The 24,658-nt window shown below is 36.0% G+C and overlaps 1 protein-coding gene across 4 annotated transcripts in view; it reads left to right on the top strand.

The window, feature by feature from the left end:
• LOC136840905 (UDP-N-acetylglucosamine transporter-like) overlaps positions 1-24,658 on the top strand; it is an 88,118-nt gene that overhangs the window by 48,299 nt on the left and 15,161 nt on the right. For 2 of the 4 annotated variants that reach the window (XR_010853777.1, XM_067107870.1), the window contains exons 5-7: positions 4,324-4,594; positions 6,182-6,297; positions 6,663-6,920. Coding sequence is in view for 2 of the 4 variants with exons in the window: in XM_067107870.1 (XP_066963971.1) it covers positions 4,324-4,594; positions 6,182-6,297; positions 6,663-6,920 (645 nt within the window). In the remaining 2 variants the exon portion in view is untranslated. Of the gene's footprint in view, positions 1-4,323; positions 4,595-6,181; positions 6,298-6,662; positions 6,991-24,658 lie in introns of all 4 variants that reach the window. The other 2 variants (XR_010853778.1, XM_067107869.1) reach the window with 2 other exon arrangements.

Raw genomic sequence — 24,658 nt, 5'->3', positions numbered from 1 at the left:
GGACATTAATTTTAAAAAACTATATACATATTCTTGCTCCTACAGAAATACAAACCATTGCTTTTTACTTAAGAGTATTCCTTAGCACTAGCTAGGATTTGTCGTTGAAACTTTGTAACTTGTGGTAGGTGGGTGGTGGGGGAAAGCTTTTCTTTCTTTGGATCCTGCCAAATGAGAAATTATTGTTTCTTTATGTATGGTGATTTTCCTGCATTGAATCATGGATGTACCTAAAAGGAGTGAACAGTGAAGGTGTGAAGAATGTGAGCAAGTGCATGGTTGCTTCATGTCCTCTGTGTTTGTGGATCCCCACTGATATTGTTCCATCTGTAGGGGTAGGACCTGCAGTCTTGATCTTCCCTCTGAGTTTTTGGCTTGGTCCCCTTCACAGTAGAAAAAGTTTGGGAAGAGGAAGTAGGATAAAAAAAAGATTCTCTGGTGTCGTTGGGAGGGGATACTACCCCCTTTGACACTTGAATCTTTCCAGCCCCAGTCTCTTTCTAATTTTCCCATGTATACACCCCTGGGCTCTTCCAAGGAGGTTAACACCCAAAGGTTGGAGATCAACAAACTATCTCTTCTAGTGAGATGTCAGGTGTGTGAGCTTGGTTGTCACCGGGGGAGACCCGGACATGTGGACATGCCTTGCTATTGCCTGCCTCTACTACATCAACTGCTGGCTGCTGCAGGGATGTTGACAACAATGACTTAGCCTTGATTAGGTCTTCAAGATTTCCATCTGTTGTCGCCGCACCCATTAAGGAGGCCAACCTTGTTGATCCTGCAGTGGTCATCCTACTTGTGGGAGATGCCGCCACGGCATCAACTGAAAGTTATGCTCCATTGACTTTAGCATTTCTTGCTTTGACCATTTCTCTTGCATTGTTAGAGGGGAGTAAGACACATGAATCTCTTGCATTGTTAGAGGGGAGTAAGACACATGAAAGAAGTAAGGTGGACAAATAATCCTCCTCCTCCTCATTTGACATGGTATCTGTGTGTGTGTGCTCTAGTATGAATATTCACAGGACCTTGAATCTTCCCATGCCTTGTTACGTAATTGGTGCCAGAAGCAACATTAGTCCCCCATTACAGACTCCTCTTTGTAAGCTATGGGCACTAGTCCTTGTGGTGGGGCGATCTGTTGAACTCCCCCTCCTCCTGAGATGTCTTTGTTTTGGACAGAAAGAGGAATGGGGTACACACCTGAAGGAATAATCACTTTGGGAATGTGGATTGCAGACAACCTTCATCTGCACATCAATATCCTTGAGACAAAGGCAGCACTGCTAGCCTTACCATCATTCCGGAACAGGTTATTAGGTTGCTTAAGTAGTGGTCATAAGTAACAACACCACAGTGGTGGCCAGTGTTAGCAAGCAAGTTGGCAAGACATTTGTATAAGTAGGCAGGCTGCCAGTACAATTTGGGCAAGAGTAATATGGTGGGAAGTCATCTCAGTTTTTGGGGGGTCAGGTTGTGTGGGGATGGAGAGATCCTGACAACTTAAGTGGTCCTTACATCATCACTGGGCAAAATGGTTACTCATTGCTCCTTATCTGCTGGCAAAGACCTCCCCTTGCAATAATGAAGAAAGATTAAAATATCACTAAGCAAATGACTAGGCACTGAGGGCAGGAAATTTCCTTTTGTCGTACCAGCTAATGAACTTAGCCCATTTTCCATGGTAAGGAATGGTTGTTGAGGTCCTGTATGGTGTGGCGAATGCAGTTGCTGCATCTTAATAAAAGTCTCTCTTTGATTCTACGGTGGATAACCTTCATGCATGGAAATGCAGACTCCAGCCAAGTATGGAACCCTAGGCTGTACATAACCATCTCCAGAAGGACATTGAACCACTTTTGCTGAGGCTAGAGAGGAATGATGAGGATCATCCTGGTTTTCACTGACTCATATTATCACCCATATTTTGGGCACCTAGAATGAACCTGAGCATTATCTTGGTGTGTTTTCCATCAGTACAAAGATCACAGCTAGCCAACACTGACTCTTGAGTGGGTACCCTCCTGGTTTTTCAGACAAGAGATAGCAACTGTTAGTGGATTTGACACCAACTGCTTACCTTTCCAAGGTTGTCATGAATGTTTGAAGGCCAAGAAAAAATACATTTAGTTCTAAAAAGTTGATAGACAAAACGTTTTTATCCTGAGTTCAACAACCCTTTTCTGATCATTTGGGTGTCTTATCGTCCATAGATGAGTAGCTTCTGCGGATGGAGTCAGGTTTGGTTTCTTAGGTTCACTTGCAGCCCCACAGGCTGACGAATGTTGAGGTAAGATCTGCAGTCTATTCTCTCTGTTTATCAACACAGAGTAGACATTGGAGATCCTACCTCGATAATGCCATGATCAGTAAGTCATTGAGGTGATGGCTGAGATGGATTCTGACCCTGTGGGCCCATGCCACCACTGAGGCCAAGGTAAAAGTGAACAATGGGAAGCTGTAGACATACCAAAGTACGGTGCACAAAACTGAAATCCTTTCACCCCACACAAGCTGTAGAACTTTCCCTAAGATGAGTGGATGGCTGTGTGGAAGTTTGTCCTTTCAATCTAGCAATGATATTAAATATTCCTGCAGTAATGATCTTCTTGCCAAATCCTCCATCTCCATACGTAAAGAGGTCAACCAGTGAAACTTATTCCACTGACAGAGATTATTGATCTCCCTAAGTCCTTATAGCCATTTAGGATGACAAGAGGCATCTGTCGAAACCCAGTAACATGGGACTCACTTCTTGAATTGCCTGTATCTCACATGGACTTCTTCTCCACTTCAAAGGCTGGAACTTCTCACTATCATAGGCATACAAATTTTAAGGAACCAGTTGAGGCAACAGCAGATGGCTTCATTCCATAAATGCAATCTAGCAATGTGATACCTATTTAACAGGCCATTTACAAGCCAAAGTTTCACGCCTATGTCCCCCCAAGTCCTGAAGTGTCTCCAGAGACAGTTCCCCACCAGAGGATTCAGTAATTCAGGGGGAAGAATACCTTCAATATCTTCCATGCTTACATGTCAACTTGCTTTATAGGTTGGAATGAAAGATCAGGCATGACCCATTTGCCTGGAAAGATCTCTTAGGCATTTATGGTGCTTTGGGAAAGGACCTCCTATGCTGTCATGTTGGCTGTTACCCTTGATGTATGCTGTAGAGCTGCAGCTGTTGCCTGATGCACAACTTAAGCTGATAGAGAGAATTGCAAATTGTGGACTTTGTGGCAAGTACTAAGTTGTGGAGCATTCTCTCTTGCTTAAGATGACAGCTCTGGTGTCCTTATACATAAGTTTCTCATCCAGTTCTTTGACCCAGAATTCAGGAAATAGGAGTGAATATAAGGGGTTTACAATGCTGAGCTCACAGAGATCAGCAGGAGGGAAAAAGCTGCAGAGGTCCTTAAAAGTTACAACTCACTTTTCAAAATGGTGTTCATCAGAAGGTATGAGTGAGATGAAGGGATGGATGTCATACCCAAGGAAAAGACTATCCAACAAGAAGTTGAAGTATCCCATGGCAATACGGCTCCATCAGCCAAGAGCATAGGTACCACTAAGTACTCACTATGGCCAGCCACTAAGTACTTACTATGGCCAGTTCAAGAGGGAGAATTCCTCCCTCCAGAAAAACTTACATTTGACCTCTTTTGCAATAGAGCATCCTTGGTAACGACCTTCATATCAATAAAAGGATGATGGGCTTGACGAGAGCACCCTGGCTTTTATAAACTTTTGCAGCTCATGGTCAGTTAGGAAGAGTGCATTTAGGAGAATCCATGGGAGAGCTATATTAATAAGGAATGTGCAGATAAACTTAGGCATGGGAAGACAAAGCCACAGAAGGCTGAATGAAGTGAGAATGAGAGTGCAAAATTATCATAGAATGAAAACAAAATGAAGGCTAAACATTTTTAATTATAATAAACACTTGCTCCCATTACATAATCATGAAAAACTTAAGTTGAGGTAAGCAACCAGTAAATTGAACATGATTATGATGAAAGTATGACTGAAAATGAAGGCACTTTCAAAAAGGTAAGATAATCTTTGTAAGAACAGCAGCAGTTATGTTATGACCATCACACTGAAAGGACTGAGCAGATGCAGAGGGGGACCTGTTCGGTTTTGAATGATACAAGTTGAATTTGAATTGTGGATCTACAGAAATAAGGTAATATATGGTAAAGAGGATTGTGTGAAACAAATTGTATTTTAATAATTGATTGTTGAATTTGTTTCTGGTAAATTGTGTATTGTGAAATATGCTGTTAATTTGATTTTTCTTAATTTTCAATTGTTCAGGTTGAAAGTAGTACTTGGAATGACAACAATAGCAGTATTAAGGCATCTGAAGCAAAAGGTCCACTGGGAGACTCAGATCCTCTTCCTGATAGTGAAGATGCCCCCCCACCTGATGTAAATGAAGCACATCCAAATACAGAAGTATCATGGTTACTGGGGATTTTTGCTGTGTTTGTATCATGCATTTCAAGCGGGTTCTCTGGTGTTTATTTTGAAAGATTAGTCAAGAAGGGAACTCAGCCATCTCTGGTCATTAGAAATATCCAATTAGGTAAGCAGAAATCACATTTTTAAAGACTCCATACTATAGCAGGAAGATGGTGTAATGTGATGTTTGCATTAACAGTTTTTCTTATGTCACTGATACATAAATCATCTAAATAGCAGTGGCCATACCTCTTTGCTACAAGGTCCCATGAATCTATAAAAAGGTCCATGAAACCTTGTAGCAAAGAGCTATGACTATTGCTATTGTGCAGAAGCTTCTTGTTTCAAAAGCTGAAATTAGGCAAATCTCTTGTAGCTTTATGCAAAGGATGCTGCCTAGAATAAAAAAAAAGGAGCAAAAGTAGTTGAATATTGTAATTGTCTTCTGAACTAAAATCCTGTCTTATCATGGGGTATTATAAATTTATAGCATTATTGTCTTGTTTGCTGTAGCTTTTGTTGGCTAAGCTGTACAGTGCCATACTGTTTGATGTTTAGAAGCAATTCATTTTGCAGATATATCTCTGAAATTGAATGTTAATTAAACTAATATTTTAAATTGAATTCTCATTACAAAGTACTGGTAAGGATATGGAATTGCTGTTCTTTTTAAGCTATGCAGATTGGCTTCAGGGCACTGTATTATGTAGGGTATATGCCAATCTTCATTACTTATTGGGTTTTGTAATTATAGGGTGGGGCAGACCCCCAACTGTATGGTAAGTTGAGGTGCCACTAATTATATAGTATAGTAAAAAAATGTTTGAAATCCTTACAATGTCTGAAACACAGTGTAAGTTCCTTGAGCTTTGGTTACCATATATCATCAGTTGAAGCACTGTGTAACTATGCAGTGCACTCCATTTACTGATACATACAATTGTATTAATAATATATTTTATTCAAAGATACAGTACAAACTTTATCAAAGTTGAATATGTCATTTATCAGCAATACAATTGCAAGAGAGAGGAACTTAACAGACAGACATTTGTACTATTTCTCATGGAAGCTGGCATTTACATGCGATTGACAAATGAACTGAGGACATTTACACATAAATTCTGTGATTTTCACTTGTGTATTAATGGCAGCCCATAAGTGCTGTCATTATTAGTACTGTAGTGAACTGAGAGCATATGTATGGTATATGTTCTCACGTTATCTGTCAAAGTGCTATCATAATGAATGTCTGCCTCGTTGCTCCCTCTGTCTGGCATTGGTATTGTGATGATATTCCAAGCTTTGATTGAGTTAATACAGTATATCTGAATAAAATGTTATTAGTAATTTCTGTTAATCAGTGAATATCTTGCAGTAGAGAATGGTGTGATAATGTCAGCTGGGATGCTGTGGACACCAAGAGAATTGGAAGACTCAGACCAACTTTTTTAAGAACCTTGAGAAGGGAGGCTTGAGTGGAGATTTGTGAAAGATAAAGCACAGGAAAGACATGAATGTTGGAGATGATTATTATTGTAATTAGTACCTTACCTTATTTTGGACTTATTTGAAAATTAATAATTAAATAACCCTCAGAATCCTTTCATTTCTCCATGCATTCAGTCAAGTTCTCAAGATATAGAAGTTACAGAATGAGGGTTATATCCCTCAGATATTCTGACTGAAATCATCATCTTTTTTTTTTCAGGACTCTTTTCTATTGTTTTTGCTGTGATAGCTGTTAGCAGTGATTGGAGCTCTATTAAAGAAGGTGGATTTTTCCAAGGTTACACACTAACTACTTGGGGTGTAGTTTTAATACAGGTAATGTGATTGCATGTTTCTTTGGACTTTATATAGAAATGGAAAAACAATGATAATTTTAAATGAATTACAGGATTTTTAAGCAATTTTTTATTTTAACTATTTGAAATATTTTCTAAATGCCTTCTGCCTATGTAGCCTTTTGTGTAGCACTGGTTTTTATTTCTACTAGAACAGGTATTCTACCTAGTTTGAAGGTTAAAGTAGTTGCTATATATTGATGAGTATAGATAAATAGTTGTCACATATACTTTGTATGAGGTTGGTATTTTTAGTTTTGAATTTCTGGTATGAAAGGAAATGAATTGATCATGTTTAGTTTGTAAAGGTTAATACAAATCCTAATTGGGAATTTGTGCTTTCAGGCATTTGGTGGATTGATAGTTTCAGTAACTATGAAATATGCTGACAACATTCTTAAAGGCTTTGCAACATCTTTATCGATAGTTATGTGCACGTTAGTTTCATGGTTGGTCTTTGGGGATGCTGCCCCTTCTACACAGTTCATCATAGGAACAACAATAGTTATATCATCGACTGTGCTTTACGGCTTCGCTCCACAGGCAACAGCAGCTTCTCAGATACGAGGGAGCCACGTCCCTTCAACTGATAGTCCTCACAAGGTGTAAGACATTGTCTGAGTTTATGTAGCTCGCTTGCAGGGGTAATATGCTTTAGCCTGCGTTGCTTATGGTGGGTTGATTATTTTATTTTGTTGCATATTTTCTTCTAAAAGTTCATTTGATTGTTTTTGCTTTTATAGTATGCATTTGGTTATTATGCTTTTATAGTTAGCTTTCTTATTTAGATAATTTTCAGTATTTTTATTTAGACATTTTCAGTACAAAAAAGATAAAAAGACCCGATGATGTGCATCCTTCTGATTTACAGCATTCATAATCCCTTTTATTTCACTTATTGTATTGCCAGTTCTCATTTTTATACTCTGACTTATTTACTACAAGGAGAGGAAACTTGCAGCAAATTTCTCAAATGAGATTTTGCAAACATATCTGGCTAACACTGCTTCAGTCCTTGGCTCTTAAGTAAATAATTGTTAAATCTTAAAGGGAATATTATATCTAGTCAGCAGGTGTTAAACACAGCACTTTAATATTCTGTAGGCCAATCCTGCCTGGGCTTCAGTCATATTGTTTCCAAATTTGAGTGTGTTACAAAAAATTAAATCAATGGTTAAAAAGGTAAAAAAAAAAAATTAGAATACGTATAACTCTCTAAAGTTAGCATGTTTTTTTATTAACCATACCCGAGACCAGGCAAACTTTAAGGTCACCAGTTTAAAAAGAAAAAAATACGGGAAAAGGAAGATGTGCAAATATGCACAGTTTAAGAAGAAAAAAAATTTTTTTAATTCCTTCCACAGGAAGTTGAAAGTTAATATTTCCAACCCTGTGCAGGGCCTCTTTTCTGAGACTTGTAAAAATATGCTAATTTTAACAAGTTATATGTGTTCTTTCTAATATTTTTTTCATTTTTATTTTATTTTGCAAAATTACAATTACAACTCACATAATATTGTAAAAATTAAGAACTAAAATCAGCAACAATCCCTGAGTATGTTTATGGACAAATATTAACAAGATGCACTGGAATGGGGAGATGTAGTATCTTTTAGTGAGTTTTATATACTTTTCTAATATTTTTTTTTTTACTTGGCAAAAAATACAATTACAACTGGCATACGATCATAAAAGATAGGAATTAAAACCAGCAACAATCACTGAGTATATTTATGGGCAAATATATATGAGATGTACTGGGATGGGGAGATGTAATACATTCCCCCATGAAATTTCAAGTCAGACCATTTTCCATCATATCCTGAGCTGAGGTGTAAGTGTTGCCATATAGTCATTTATGGCCCATTTAAGTGATTTGAACATTTTCCCACAAAATTTATTCAAATATATTGGTGCGAAATAATGATTACCATATATGCACCGCTACTTCTCTTATGCCATTATTAGGCATCATAGGGTGTGCCACAACGAAGGGTTAATCAGACAACACAATATATATAACTAATTTTGAGACTCACATAAGGCTAGTTTGAACAGCTTTTGCGTATACGAGGCAATTAGAGCCAGGTGAAGTTTTAAACTAAAAAGAGGAATAGTCATTTCAGAAGAGGTCAAAGAGGTTAGAGAGATTGCATACACATGTATAGTACTCATACTGTATTTTATTTCACTAGGGTATTTTATGTATATGTTACTGTACTTTGCTTTTGCATAATATGCCAAGAATAATTCCAGTAAATTATTCAGAATATGCAAGGTTCTCCCAAACTTGGTATACATTTTGGTGTGTCTGCTATTTTAGTGGCAGAAACCACTATTGTGATGAAAAATTCATCAAGTTTGGCAGTATTATCAGTAGTACTAAGAATGGTTAATTATACCTTATACTTTTCCTGGCACACACTAATTTAGAATTAAGTCTTATGATACTAAGTCAGTTTGTCTTTTTTTTTTTATCTATTTGTTTCATGACAAACCCATCAGTCATACAGAGCCCTCATTCGCAGTCCAAAGGTCCCCAGATATGCTTTTTTTTTTTCTCTCTTCTGTATACAGAAGCAGACTACATAGTGATTCTTTGCGCTTGCATACCTTCAACGCTTTAAGTAGTAACTATCCTCATTGTTTTGCCTGTCTTTTTTAAAAACTACAATGAGAAGCTCTACTGCTTTGCTTTAGCTTTTGGAATAAATGTTCTTTATGTACATTTATTGCAATAAATTTGCTTGCTGTTTTCAATTATTTAATCCCTGGCCTTCCTTTTTTTTCACAAGAAATTGTATCAATAACCACCATTACTTTAGGTTTATTCTATGCTGGCTTAATTAAGTATCTCCAGGTTATATTTTTTTCTGCTCTCCCAATTGTAATTAATGTATTCCTCTCATTTCTGTACAACTTTATTTTTAAACTTTTGCATATATTTCTGATTTTGTTGGTGCTCCAACTACTGAGCAAGATGTGGTGGTTAATGACAAAAAGCATTTCTCTGCTAGGTTGTGGGGGTAATTTACTGTGCTTTAATGTAAATCTTACATTTGTTATGCTTATGTTATTTTTTACTTAATTGTATTTCCCATGAAGCTAGTTATGTTTCATCTGTCTTTCCGTAATTGGTATCTGTAATACTTTTTGCAGCAACATAAGCAGAAGTTCTGTATTTCTGCTTACATTGTATATATCAACATATTCCACTTGCATCATGCTTTGAGTTGCAGACTTCATTAATTGTGTGCTGATTTTTATGTTGGTTTGCTTAATGTAAGCATTTTAAGCAAAAGTTCTAGGTATTACAGATAGGGTTTGCTGTCTCTCTGCCTCTGGCACGGACCTTCATCTGCCATTTAATGACCATCACAAACATTTTTACACCAGCTTTGCCCTCTAGGGGTTAGATGTGAAATTAGTTCTCTCCATTCTTCTCTGCCCTGTTCTCTTTCTGCATGAAGTCCCATCAGGTCTAGGTCTTTATCTTTCCTCATTACTAAAGGTTGTTTGTAGCAACCCTTCATCTTCAAGCTACCCTTACTCTTTAGCCTTTTTCTTCACATCAGTTCCTATTTTCTTCCATCATGCTGTCCAGTCTCTAACTATTTACTTCTTAGCAGGATTTTCTTCCAGTTCACTTTGAATACCTGAACTTTATATCATTTAATTTATGAGTATATTACTATCCAACCACTACAGTGCCTGTGCTTGGCTGTATAGTGTAAATTAGACAGTTTAATAATTCATTCATTCATTTATATGTCCCCTTTTTCCATGGTTTCCCGGCTTTTCTGTAGGTCTTCTTTATGCTATATACATATACATTTCTGAGCAACTGTTTCTTATTCCTTATTACATGCCCAAGCCATCTGTCGTTAAGACCTCAGTCTTTGTTCTAACCTCTTGTTACCCCATCTCTCCATCAGTGCTTAATTTATAATACAATCTTCCCACCATACTCTGACCATTAATCTTAACCTTCAGTAGTCATATCCTTTTTAAGTCTCTTCTATTTTTTCTTGTCAGTTGACCAAAGTTTTTGTTGTAGAGTAGTAGGTACTTGTGTATTCATTGTAAGTTTGCTGTTTGTACTAATGGGACATTTTTATTTACAAGTAGTCCACCTATCTCTCCATTTCATCAGTGCTGAAGTTACTGTCTTTCTTAGTGGTTTCTCACCTCTTGCTTCATAGTCCAGTGTGTTCCCCAGCAGCAGAAATGCTCAACCTCTTCTAAGATCAACCCAGCCATCACAATAGAGTCCACAACCCCCTCCCTATTTACCTTTTTAATGCATTTAAAGCACTGATAATCTTAAGTATATATTACAATCTTGAGTATCCCTTGTGACATCATCTGCTACCTTCAGTGCACAGTACAGTATTCCCCCCACCCCTTTTCTCACAACCACCACATAGCCACTTTCTTCTCCTCTCCCATCTCATTCAGCTTTCTAGTTTTAAACATTTCCACTACCTCTTCCTCAGATTCTGCTGTTAGTCTTAGGTCATCTGGGTAAAACACCTCCAAGGGATCCCCTTTCCTGCATTCCTTTGTAGCTTTTCCAGTCTGTGATAAACAGCAGAGGGTTAAGTGCTGATTCTTGATGGATACCAACATTTTATCTTATACTTCTGATACACTAGCCAGTCTTCACTATAGATGTTAGATCTACATCACTAGGTTAGTGAGTCTTCCTGGTATCCCCAGCCTTCGTAATGCCCATTCATATACACCTGTACTCTGGCAAATGCCTTATAAAGATCTGAAGATTTTCATATATTGTAGTAAGTTTATGTTTGACTGGCTCTCAAATGCCATATAAAGATCTGAAGATTTTCATATATTGTAGTAAGTTTATGTTTGACTGGCTCTCCATCTTTTTTTTATTACCCTTTTGAGGTACAAATGACATCATTCACCAAAATTTTCTCCCAACTTGAAGATTTCATCATGACTTTCTTTTTTTCTTACTCTATAGAGAAGACATCAAGTAGACGAAAGAGAGAAAATGCTATTGTAAAGTAAGAAGAATAAAGTTTAATAGTATATCCTAGACATAAAATCAAGTTGGTCACATCAAGCAAAAGTATCTGGGTGAACCAGAAAGAAATTAGAAATATTACACGTATTAAATAACATACAAAAGTATGATGATTAAAAAGCCACAATAATATAATTGATAAATTGTATATTTTAAGACACAAAAATATACAAAAAGGGGATAAAAAGGAGGAGCTTTTAGAACGTTTTAACTCTCTTTCAGCCAACTGAGTTGGCTGAAGAGGACCGCTATGCAAACGGGTCGAAAGCTCCTTCGTTTTTATCCCCTTTTTGTATATTTTTGTGTCTTAAAATATACAATTTATCAATTATATTATTGTGGCTTTTTAATCATTATTTTCAATCACAATATAGTGATGCTCCACAGTTGATACAAAAGTATCACAAACTTAGTTATTAAAGGCAGACAAATAAAGTATGACATACATAAACCTGAGCTTCAGATCAGATTTAAAGTTTGCAACTGCTCAACCTTCCCTTACGATATTAACCCTTTAACGCCGGCCCTATTTACAAAAACGTCTCCCGTATGCCGGCGGCGCTCGGTGAGTTAGCGCTGAAGCGAAAAAAGTTTTATTCAAAAAATCACAGCACGCTTAGCTTTTAAGATTAAGAGTTCATTTTTGCCTCATTTATTTTGTCATTGCCTGAAGTTTAGTATGCAGCCATCAGAAACGAAAAAAAATATCATTATCATATATAAATATTGGAATATATGACAGCCAAAAAAAAAAACTTGTATATAATTGTATACAAATCGCTGTAAGCAAAACGGTTAAAGCTAATGACTTAATTTTTTTAGTTGTATTGTACACTAAATTGCGATGATTTTGGTATATAACAAATTTTAAAACGATCAAAGCAACACAGAAAATATTATCACAAAATGATGCATGAATTGCAGAATCGCACGGATGTAAAAAAATTTTTTTTTTTCAAAAATTCACCTTAAATCAAAATATTGTGCTAGAGACTTCCTGTTTGTTGAAAAATGAAGCTAATTGATTGAATATTACTAGACTGTAAGTGTTTCAGCTTACAATTGCAGTTTTCGACCATTTCGTCGAGTTAAAGTTGACCGAAAGTCGAATTTTTCTATTTATCGTGATTTATATGAAAATATTTCAAAACTGATAAAAGCTACAACCATGAGTTATTTTTTGTTGTATTGTAAATGAAATTGCGCACATTTTCATATATAAAACTTTATGTAACGACTAATATAAAACGGTGCAAATATTACGACAACAAGACAAAAGAATTTCTGAGATGTTCGGCCGAGTTACTGCGCAGACGTAAGGAAAATGTTTTTTTAAAAAATTCACCATAAATCGAAATATTGTGCTAGAGACTTCCAATTTATTGCAAAATGAAGGTAAACGATTGAATATTACTAGAATGTAAGAGTTTTAGCTACAATTGTGTTTTTTTACCATTTCGTCGAGTTAAAGTTGACTGAAGGTTGAAATTTTGGCAGTTATCGTGATTTATGTGAAAATATTTCAAAACTGATAAAAGCTACAACCATGAGCTAATTTCTGTTGTATTCTACATGAAATTGCACACATTTTCACATATAAAAGTTTATGTAACGACTAATGTAAAACGATGCAAACATTACGACAACATGACGAAAAGAATTTCTGAGATGTTCGCCGAAAGTTACCACAGCGCAGACGTAAGGAAAAAATTTTTTTTGTTTTCAGAAATTCACCATAAATCGAAATATTGTGCTAGAGACTTCCAGTTTGTTGCAAAATGAAGGTACATGATTGAATATTACTAGAATATAAGAGTTTTAGCTTATAATTGCGTTTTTTTACCATTTCGGTCGAAAGTTAAAGTTGACCAAGCTTGAAATTTTGGCAGTTATCGTGATTTATATGAAAATATTTCAAAACTGATAAAAGCTACAACCATGAGTTATTTTCTGTTGTATTCTACATGAAATTGCGCACATTTCCATATATAAAACTTTATGTAACAACTAATATAAAACAGTGCAAACATTACGACAACGTGACGAAAGAATTTCTGGCGCGGACGTAAGGAAAAAGTTTTTTCAAAAATTCACCATAAATCGAAATATTGTGCTAGAGACTTCCAATTGGTTGCAAAATGAAGGTAAATGATTGAATATTACTAGAATGTAAGAGTTTTAGCTTACAATTGCGTTTTTTGACCATTTCGGTCGAGTCAAAGTTGACCAAAGGTTGAAATTTTGGCAGTTATCGTGATTTATATGAAAATATTTCAAAATTGATAAAAGCTACAACCATGAGTTATTTTCTGTTGTATTGTACATGAAATTGCGCACATTTTCATATATAAAACTTTATGTAACGGCTAATATAGAACAGTGCAAAAATTACGACAAAATGACGAAAGAATTTCTGAAATTTTCGGCCGAGTTATCACGGCGTAAGAAAAAAAGTTTTTTCAAAAATTCACCATAAATCGAAATATTGTGCTAGAGACTTCCATTTTGTTGCAAAATGAAGGTACATGATTGATTATTACTAAAATGTAAGAGTTTTAGCTTACAATTGCGTTTTTCGACCATTTCGGTCGAGTCAAAGTTGACCGAAGGTTGAAATTTTTTGTAGTCGACGTTTGCTACGTCCACTCGGCATTCAACAGACAATTTTAGTCGACGTTTGCTACGTCCAACAGGCGTTTAAGGGTTAACTATATTGTGTCTGCTCTGTACAGACACCACCCTACTTACAAATGAGCTACATTCCTGATGACCATTTGTACTAATGGGACATTTTATAAGTTGGTTGCTCTACTCCATCCCTATTCAAGTCCAGTATGATATAAAATCAATACAGTACTGTAAGTTTTTCATCCTAAAACACAGTACACAGTACATACAGTACTGTATGTGCAGAATAGGTGCGCAAAACAAAATTTAAACTTACAGGTGGCAAAGGGGAGTGCTCTGAACACACTTTTAATTTGTGATCCTGTTTGTATCTTTGAATGTTTGTAAGTTAAATGTTCATAAGTACGGTGGTGTCTGTACATAATGAAAACAATACTATAAAAGATAAGAAAACATAATATCTGTGTACAGTGATGGATTACAATTGCTTGAAGAGGATAGTGAATGTTAATATTTACAGTTCCCTCCTCATCCATCATAATGCCTTGTTTTGATACCATAAAAGGGTGTATGTACGAGCCGTGGCAGACATCATGCTATCACTCCCGACAGTCTGAAAATGCAGAAAAAGATATACAGAGACTGCTAACATAATTAACCTTTAACGCCAAGCCCTATTTACAAAAACGTCTCCCAGTATGCGGCGGCGTTCAGCGAAAGTTAGCTAAGCGGAAAAAGTTTTTTTCAAAAAATCACAGCACGCTTACTTTTAAGATTAAGAGTTCATTTTTGGCTCATTTTTTTGTCATTGCCTGAAGTTTAGTATGCAACCATCAGAAATGAAAAAAAATATCATTATCATATATAAATATTGGAATATATGTCAGCGAAAAAAAACTTGTATATAATTGTATACAAATCGCGCTGTAAGCAAAACGGTTAAAGCTAATGAGTTCATTTTTTTAGTTGTATTGTACACTAAATTGTGATGATTTTGGTATATAACAAATTTTAAAACGATCAAAGCAACACAGAGAAAAATATTAACACAAAATGATGCGTGAATTCGCTAACGCCGCGGACGTAAAAATTTTTTTTCAAAAATTCACCATAAATCGAAATATTGTGCTAGAGACTTCCCGTTTGTTGAAAAATGAAGCTAATTGATTGAATATTACTAGACTGTAAGTGTTTTAGCTTACAATTCACCATAAATCGAAATATTGTGCTAGAGACTTCCCGTTTGTTGAAAAATGAAGCTAATTGATTGAATATTACTAGACTGTAAGTGTTTTAGCTACAATTGCAGTTTCGACCATTTCGGTCGAGTTAAAGTTGACCGAAAGTCGAATTTTTCTATTTATCGTGATTTATATGGAAATATTTCAAAACTGATAAAAGCTACAACCATGAGTTATTTTTTGTTGTATTGTACATGAAATTGCGCACATTTTCATATATAAAACTTTATGTAATGACTAATATAAAGCGGTGCAAATATTACGCAACGAGACGAAAGAATTTCTGAGATGTTCGCCGAGTTACCGCAAGCAGACGTAAGGAAAATGTTTTTTTAAAAAATTCACCATAAATCAAAATATTGTGCTAGAGACTTCCAATTTATTGCAAAATGAAGTTAAACAATTGAATATTACTAGAATGTAAGAGTTCTAGCTTACAATTGCGTTTTTTACCATTTCGTCGAGTTAAAGTTGACCGAAGGTTGAAATTTTGGCAGTTATCGTGATTTATGTGAAAATATTTCAAAACTGATAAAAGCTACAACCATGAGATATTTTCTGTTGTATTCTACATGAAATTGCGCACATTTTCATATATAAAAGTTTATGTAACGACTAATGTAAAACGATGCAAACATTACGACAACATGACGAAAGAATTTCTGAGATGTTCGGCTGAGTTACCGCTACAGAGACGAAGGAAAAATTTTTTTTTCAGAAATTCACCATAAATCGAAATATTGTGCTAGAGACTTCCAGTTTGTTGCAAAATGAAGGTACATGATTGAATATTACTAGAATGTAAGAGTTTTAGCTTATAATTGCATTTTTTTTACCATTTCGGTCGAAGTTAAAGTTGACCAAAGCTTGAAATTTTGGCAGTTATCGTGATTTATATGAAAATATTTCAAAACTGATAAAAGCTACAACCATGAGTTATTTTCTGTTGTATTCTACATGAAATTGCGCACATTTTCATATATAAAAACTTTATGTAACGACTAATATAAAACAGTGCAAACATTACGACAACGTGATTTAAAGAATTTCTGGCGACGAAGGAAAAAGTTTATTTCAAAAATTCACCATAAATCGAAATATTGTGCTAGAGACTTCCAATTGGTTGCAAAATGAAGGTAAATGATTGAATATTACTAGATTGTAAGAGTTTTAGCTTAAAATTGCGTTTTTTTACCATTTCGGTCGAGTCAAAGTTGACCGAAGGTTGAAATTTTGGCAGTTATCGTGGTTTATATGAAAATATTTCCAAACTGATAAAAGCTACAACCATGGGTTGTATATTGCTGTATTGTACATAAAATTGCACACATTTTCATATAAAAACTTTATGTAATGGCTAATATAGAACAGTGCAAAATTACGACAAAAATGACGAAAGAATTTATGAAATTTTCGCTGAGTTACCGCTCGTGCGTAAGAAAAAAAGTTTTTTCAAAAATTCACCATAAATCGAAATATTGTGCTAGAGACTTCCAATTTGTTGCAAAATGAAGGTACATGATTGAATATCACTAGAATGTAAGAGTTTTAGCTTACAATTGCGTTTTTCGACCATTTCGGTTGAGTCAAAGTCGACCGAAGGTTGAAATTTTTTGTAGTCGACGTACGGTACGTCCACTCGGCACCCAACAGACAATTTTAGTCGACGTATGATACGTCTAATAGGCGTTTAAGGGTTAAGTGTATTAAGCACATTCAATAACGTGTACACAGACAAATAAAGTGATTAAATAAATAATCAACATCTGTTAATATGCTAGTATACTATATACATACTTGGTAACCCACTACATAGAGCATCCAGGTAATTGACTGTACCCATCACAATCATGTAGGTGAGTGAGTGACTGTAAAGGCTTTACTTTTTTACATAACTACTGTATACATAATTATTCCACTGTGTAATTCACTCAGCTAGTTGCAACAGATGAGTTATGAACTTGAACTATATTAAAAGATCAGGTACTCTTTTGTTGGTATATTAGAGGAATGAACACACTATGTATGGGTTCCTACTAGTATTATTAATTTCAAGAACTGTGGGATATATAGAATACCTCAAATACAGCAGTATAAATTTAAAGTTTCAACCTGCCTTCCATGAAGTTAGTAGCTTAGAAGTTGCTTTCATAAGAAAGTAAATTAACTATACACTATTAGCATTAAAATTCGCACCTACATGGATATCTGTTATTTGTCATTATAGCCTGTTAAATATAATAAAATTGGTACTAATTCAAAATTGTAATACAGTAGTGTATATCAAAGATGACCTCACCAAAAGTAATTTGTTCCTACATTAATACAAACCATCATCTTTTACTTTTGAATATTCCTCAGAGTGAGCTGGAATCAGTAGTTTAAACTTTGTAACAAGAGTGTCAACTGGTGGTTTTGGTGACTCCTCTCACTTGCCATTACCAAGCAATTTTTCTTTGGTCACTGTCAAGTGAGGGTTTCTGCTGTGCTCCTGCTGACTGCTAAGTTGTGTTTTTGGTTTGAGTATTTTGTTTACACAAAATTTTCATTAACAGGTGTGAAGGATATTAGCATTTGTAGTAAACGTTCATGCTTTCCTTTTAAGTGGATCTTCACCATTGACAGTATTATTGTAGTGTTACATTAATTTGGTTGCTGTCATGGGGAGGTTCAGTAGAGGAGACAGGGTAGAAGAGTTAGCCTACACTTTCCTCTTGTGCCAAACACCTCCTCACTCCTTCCCCACGATACACATCTCTCTCAGCTGAGGAGGGGTGCATGTGAGGTGGGGAATCAGTACGTGTCAACTGCTACCATTTGCTGTTTCTGCAACCACTAGGAGCTCAATGCTGTGGTGGCCATCCTTCCCACAGAGGATGCTCTAGCAGAATCAACTAATGCAACAACCCTCAGAGGAGAGTAAGTCACAGATAATGGGCAAGAGGCAGCACAAATGCTTTCCTTCCTCCTCCTCCTCCCTCCCCTTGCCTTCTCCTTCATCTTCTTCTCATAGGAAGTATAGTTCTAGAAAACCTCTAGTAAAATGTCCCAAAGGATTTCAAAAGAAAGCTTTCTTTGGTTTAGTGGGGGCAGCAGCATCCATCCACCTGTGGGTGTTATGTTCACTGTAGGTATGGCTTGGCTATACAGGTCTCACCAACCAGGTTGCCCCAGTTGACCTAAACTACTTGGATATGAGGAATGTACCAAGCCTTGAAGGCCTTCCACTAGAAGCCTCAACAGGTTTTGAGTGTCAGCAGTGTCCATCTATCTACAGGTATGACATTCGCCATAGATTGGGGTGACAAGATCCCCACTAACTAGCTTGTGATATGCCAGCAAACCTACACATCTCGGTTATGAGTATAATGCTCTCCATCCATTTTTGCCAAGTTCACAAATGGTAGAGCCAGTGTTACCTTGCATGTGGACCATATGTTTGCATGTTAAATCTGAACAGTAACCTGCCCACCCGGGGTCAGTGCATGACCTACCACCATATGCACTTGTCCCCAAGCCTTCCCAGACAGTGTGGCAAGCATGGCTTGTTGCCCAAATGTGGTGGTGCTAACATTATCCTGTGTTCAGTATGTCTGGACCACGCATGTACATGCAAAGCACATGCAATAACCCCTTGCCTGTTGGAGGGCCTGTCCCTGTAATGTACATGAGCACCCTGAGCCTTTGCATGTCTTTTAGACGAGAGGAATACTCAACCTGTTTAACATTTTCCCAGTGTGTGGTGAATGCGGTGGCTCTTCCCCCAGGGCTTCTTCGGAAGCATGAGTGGTTGAGTCAGTACTACCCCTCTTGCTTGGTGTGAACACAGTTCTGTGCACATAGAGTGGGTTTGCATGCAACAGGCTTCCTCTTATAATGCTTATAGATGCCAGGATGGCCTGTTGTTTGCTGTTGTGTTGCACCCTGGTCTACTGGTGGTTTACCATAGACCCCAAAGCTGCTTTCACATGATAGTGCTAAATTCATTCACCTGTGTCCTCTACTAGTTCAATTTTCATTGAACATGAGCTTCAGAGGATGACCAGGGTAGAACACTGTTCCATCAACAGTTTATCCACTGCTCAGCATATTCGGACACCTTACCAACAAACTTCTAGATCATGCTTTCCTTACTGGAACCTTGGACCCAAAGGGTTAGTCTAAATCAAGCTTTTCCCTCATGGTTCACTTCCAGAAAAATATTGCTTATTTTGCACATACCCAATAGCTACTTAATCTCAACTTATCCCTGCAAGGGCTATATCTATGACAGGTGATATTTGCTGTCCATACTGGCTGACAGGTGATATGTGCTGTCCATACTGGCAAACAGCATATTATGCAATTTGCAGTGAAGCAAGCAACCTTTGGGTTTAGCTTATGAGTAGCCTGTGATAATGAAAAACAAGAAACCATACCCTGTAGTGGGGTGGCACCGTCAGTGCACCTCATGCACTGTAGGCATTATTTAAAGTTCTTGGCAGGGTGCCTTTGGCCCCTAGCTGCAACCTCTTTCATTCCTTTTACTGTACCTCCTTTCATATTCTCTTTCTTCCATCTTACTTTCCACCCTCTCCTAACGACTGATGCATAGAGCACCTGCAAGGTTTTCCTCCTGTTACACCTTTCAAACCTTTTACTGTTAATTTCCATTTCAACAATGAATGACATAAGTCCCAGTGAATTGAATTGAATTGAATATAGAATTTAGGCCTTTAGCCTAAATTCTGTATTCAGTTCAATTCAGTTCAACAAGAAACAATAAGACATGGTAGAATGTGAGCTGCACATGAGCAGAACATACACCAATAATGAAATGGACTGACAGTTACAAGCACATAGCTGTAACAATCAGGTAAAATACAAACTCAGTAGGTGACATTCTTTTAATGATAATATAATTGCTGGTGTCATCACTTTAAATTTTGTTTAAACTGGAGGTACCATTACAAGCTTCAAATAGTTTAGTATACTATATTAACCCTTAAACGCCAAGCCTCTATTTACAAAAACGTCTCCCATATGCCGGCGGCGTTCGGTGAGTTAACGCCAAAGCGGAAAAAAGTTTTTTCAAAAATCACAGCACGCTTAGTTTTTAAGATTAAGAGTTCATTTTTGGCTCATTTTTTTGTCAATTGCCTGACGTTTAGTATGCAACCATCAGAAATGAAAAAATATCATTATCATATATAAATATTGGAATAAAAAAAAAAAAACTATATAATTGTATACAAATCGCTGTAAGCAGAACGGTTAAAGCTAATGAGTTCATTTTTTTAGTTGTATTGTACACTAAATTGCGATAATTTTGTTATATAACAAATTGTAAAACGATCAAAGCAACACAGAGAAAATATCACAAAATGATGCATGAATTAAGTAACGCCGCTGGACGTAAAAAATGTTTTTCAAAAATTCACCATAAATCGAAATATTGTGCTAGAGACTTCCCGTTTGTTGAAAAATGAAGCTAATTGATTGAATATTACTATACTGTAAGTGTTTTAGCTTACAATTGCAGTTTTCGACCATTTCGGTCGAGTTAAAGTTGACAGAAAGTCGAATTTTTTCTATTTATCGTGATTTATATGAAAATATTTCAAAACCGATAAAAGCTACAACCATGAGTTATTTTCTGTTGTATTGAACATGAAATTGCGCACATTTTCATATATAAAACTTTATGTAACGACTAATATAAAACGGTGCAAATATTACGACAACGAGACAAAAGAATTTCAGAGATGTTCGGCCGAGTTACCGTGCAGACGTAAGGAAAATGTTTTTTTAAAAATTCACCATAAATCGAAATATTGTGCTAGAGACTTCCAATTTATTGCAAAATGAAGGTAAACGATTGAATATTACTAGAATGTAAGAGTTTTAGCTTACAATTGCTTTTTTGACCATTTCGGTCGCGTTAAAGTTGACCGAAGGTTGAAATTTTGGCAGTTATCATGATTTATGTGAAAATATTTCAAAACTGATAAAAGCTACAACCATGAGCTATTTTCTGTTGTATTCTACATGAAATTGCGCACATTTTCATATATAAAAGTTTATGTAATGACTAATGTAAAACGATGCAAACATTACGACAACATGACAAAAGAATTTCTGAGATGTTCAGCCGAGTTACGCGGCGCGAGCGTAAGGAAAAAGTTTTTTTTTTTCAGAAATTCACCATAAATCGGAATATTGTGCCAGAGACTTTCAGTTTGTTGCAAAATGAAGGTACATGATTGAATATTACTAGAATGTAAGAGATTTAGCTTATAATTGCGTTTTTTTACCATTTCGGTCGAGTTAAAGTTGACCAAAGGTTGAAATTTTGGCAGTCGCAGTTATGGTGGTTTATATGAAAATATTTATTTCAAAACTGATAAAAGCTACAACCATGAGTTATTTTCTGTTGTATTCTACATGAAATTACGCACATTTCCATATATAGAACTTTATGTAACGACTAATATAAAACAGTGCAAACATTACGACAAAATGACGAAAGAATTTCTGGCGTGGACGTAAGGAAAAAGTTTTTTTCAAAAATTCTCCATAAATCGAAATATTGTGCTAGAGACTTCCAATTGGTTGCAAAATGAAGGTAAATGATTGAATATTACTAGAATGTAAGAGTTTTAGCTTACAATTGCGTTTTTACCATTTCGGCCGAGTCAAAGTTGACCGAAGGTTGAAATTTTGGCAGTTATCTTGGTTTATATGAAAATATTTCCAAACTGATAACAGCTACAACCATGGGTTGTATTTTGCTGTATTTTACATGAAATTGCGCACATTTTCATATATAAAACTTTATGTAACGGCTAATATAGAACAGTGCAAAAATTACGACAAAATGACGAAAGAATTTCTGAAATTTTCAGCAGAGTTACCACGCGGGCGTAAGAAAAAGTTTTTCAAAAATTCACCATAAATCGAAATATTGTGCTAGAGACTTCCAATTTGTTGCAAAATGAAGGTACACTGATTGAATATTACTAGAATGTAAGAATTTTAGCTTACAATTGCTTTTTTCGACCATTTCGATCGAGTCAAAGTTGACCGAAGGTTGAAATTTTTTGTAGTCGACGTACGGTACGTCCACTTGGCACCCAACAGACAATTTTAGTCGACGTATGATACGTCCAGTAGGCGTTTAAGGGTTAACATGTACAGGAGAGAAATCTATCCTTCCTAAAAAAACTAAACTACAAGAAATGGGTCTTACAAATGCAAGACCTTGACATCTAATTAAGAAAAAATTCAATAATGGCTGTTAAGCATGAACCACAAGGTATTTCAGTTATAAGATAGCCTTTTAATAATCTGGCATTCTATTAAGAGCTAGCCTAGCAAATCAGATATAAAATAACAAAAATATAACTTCTATTGGGCGATACATTTTAAATAATTACCTTCACATTTTAAATAATTACCAACTACTTTTGTTGCAATTTTTTTTTAGTTTACAAGAGCATGACCATGCTGGTATGGTGGGGTATCTTACACTGAAAGCTAACCTAGCATATCTAAATTAATGAACTATTGGGTAGTACAGTACCATATTTTAAATTATTATTAATTATAAGTATTGTACAGTTTTGAGTTTCAAGAGTATTTCTGATATTTGTAGGCTAGCATATTTTATAATCAAAGCTAGCCTAACAAAACTAAATTAAAATATCACGCCCATAAGCTTCAGTATCAGGTGGCACTGTACTTCAGTTTATTACTAACTTTAGTCTTGCAAATATTGCAGGATTATGGTTCCTATTTTTACACTGGTAACTAAAATATCAGTGAAAATACATTTAACAACAATAACCAGTATAGGAAAATATTTGTTACAACCCACTACGCAGGAGCCACAAATTATTTACTGAAAGGAGGTTGTAACATTACTGTCCACTGGAGTAATACATAATGAAAGTAGGTCCACTGGAATACACTGTACATTCATTGATAATGTGTACAAACCCCCCAATATTGAAGATAGCTGTGGGGGATTGTTATGATACAAAACTTTTGTAACATTTTAAAATATTAATAAACAAAGGGCCCTTGGTGTGAAATGAAGCCATGAAATTAAGAACATGGGGATTGTAAGTCAAGGCTATCGCTTCCCTTACGCCATGAACTAAAATTAGCCTTTCATAATGGAAAAACAATGACTAATGATTTTAAATAAAATACCTAATTATTTTTTTTTTTTTAATTATGTCAAGGGTATTGGGAACCATGGAAAATATAATGTAGCCTAATCCAGAATCACCACCCTGAGGGATGCACCAGCTAACATATGTAACAATTATGCCTTACTGCTGAAAAATTAAGGAACTAAATTTTTAGGGGGCTATGATGATAAAACTAACTTTCCTCATTAGATAACTTCGACATCATGTGGATAATGAGGAGTACACCAACGTTTGTGTTTCCCTGTCAGAGAACAAAGAGTACTAGTGAGCATGGCTGCCTCATGCTTTGTTGCCATATCTGTGTGAGAATGGTGAATGGAAGGACCAAGGTGGTTGCTGTGGGTGGGGGAAAGAGCCCATATGGGGGTAGTGCTATCAGTGCACCTCACATGGTCCACTGTGGACATTACTTTAGGTTTGCAGCGTCCCTTCAACCCCTAGCTGTAACCCCTTTCATTCTTTTTAATGTACCTCTGTTCATAATATCTTTCTTTCCATCTTGCATTTCACCCTCTCCTAACAATTGTTTCATAGTGTAACTGCAAGGTTTTCCTTCTTTTACACCTTGAAAACCTCCACTGTCAATATCCCTTTCAGGGGTGAATGACCTCATAGGTCCCAGCATTGACCTTTGGCCTAAATTTTATATTTCAAATCCAATTCCAGGGCAAAGAGCCCACTTGTCTTTAGTTTTTATACTCTAATCACTGTGTCAACAGCCACAGATTAACTACGAGAGAATTCTCTATCAGCTGGTCTGTTATAGAGGCTGTGGAAGGACCATAAGGATATCTCCTTTGAGGACAAACAGAAAGTGGCAGTTATAGGCACATTTATTCAAATCTCCCAGCTATGCTAGAGTTCTCTTGAGCTTTAGTTTAATGTTTCAGGGCACCTGGTTCTTGAATACTATGACTCATGGGAAGTTCTGGAAAATCCTTCACTTATTTTCTCTGGCCTTAAAGAGATAATAAGTTGGAATATGTTTTAAGATATTGAGCCAGGTCTGATGTACTTATAACTACTCTGCAGTTTGCCAAATAACTACATTGCAGTTTGCCAAATGTGTCAGGAAGTAAATAGCTTTAGAGGTTGAGTGATCCCTAGTGACATTACATTTTCACTCTTTAAGCAGCCCTCTGCTACACTCGAGTATGTTTGTTTGCACTGCAGTGCTGGGAATGATTAATTTGCATCAGTGAGCACTGAACATATTTTGTTTAT

Source organism: Macrobrachium rosenbergii, chromosome 8 (assembly GCF_040412425.1).
Source record: "Macrobrachium rosenbergii isolate ZJJX-2024 chromosome 8, ASM4041242v1, whole genome shotgun sequence".
In the NCBI taxonomy this organism is placed as follows: Eukaryota; Metazoa; Arthropoda; class Malacostraca; order Decapoda; family Palaemonidae; genus Macrobrachium; species Macrobrachium rosenbergii.
Note: the sequence above shows the minus strand (reverse complement) of the source record. Positions and strands in the feature narration are given on the sequence as shown.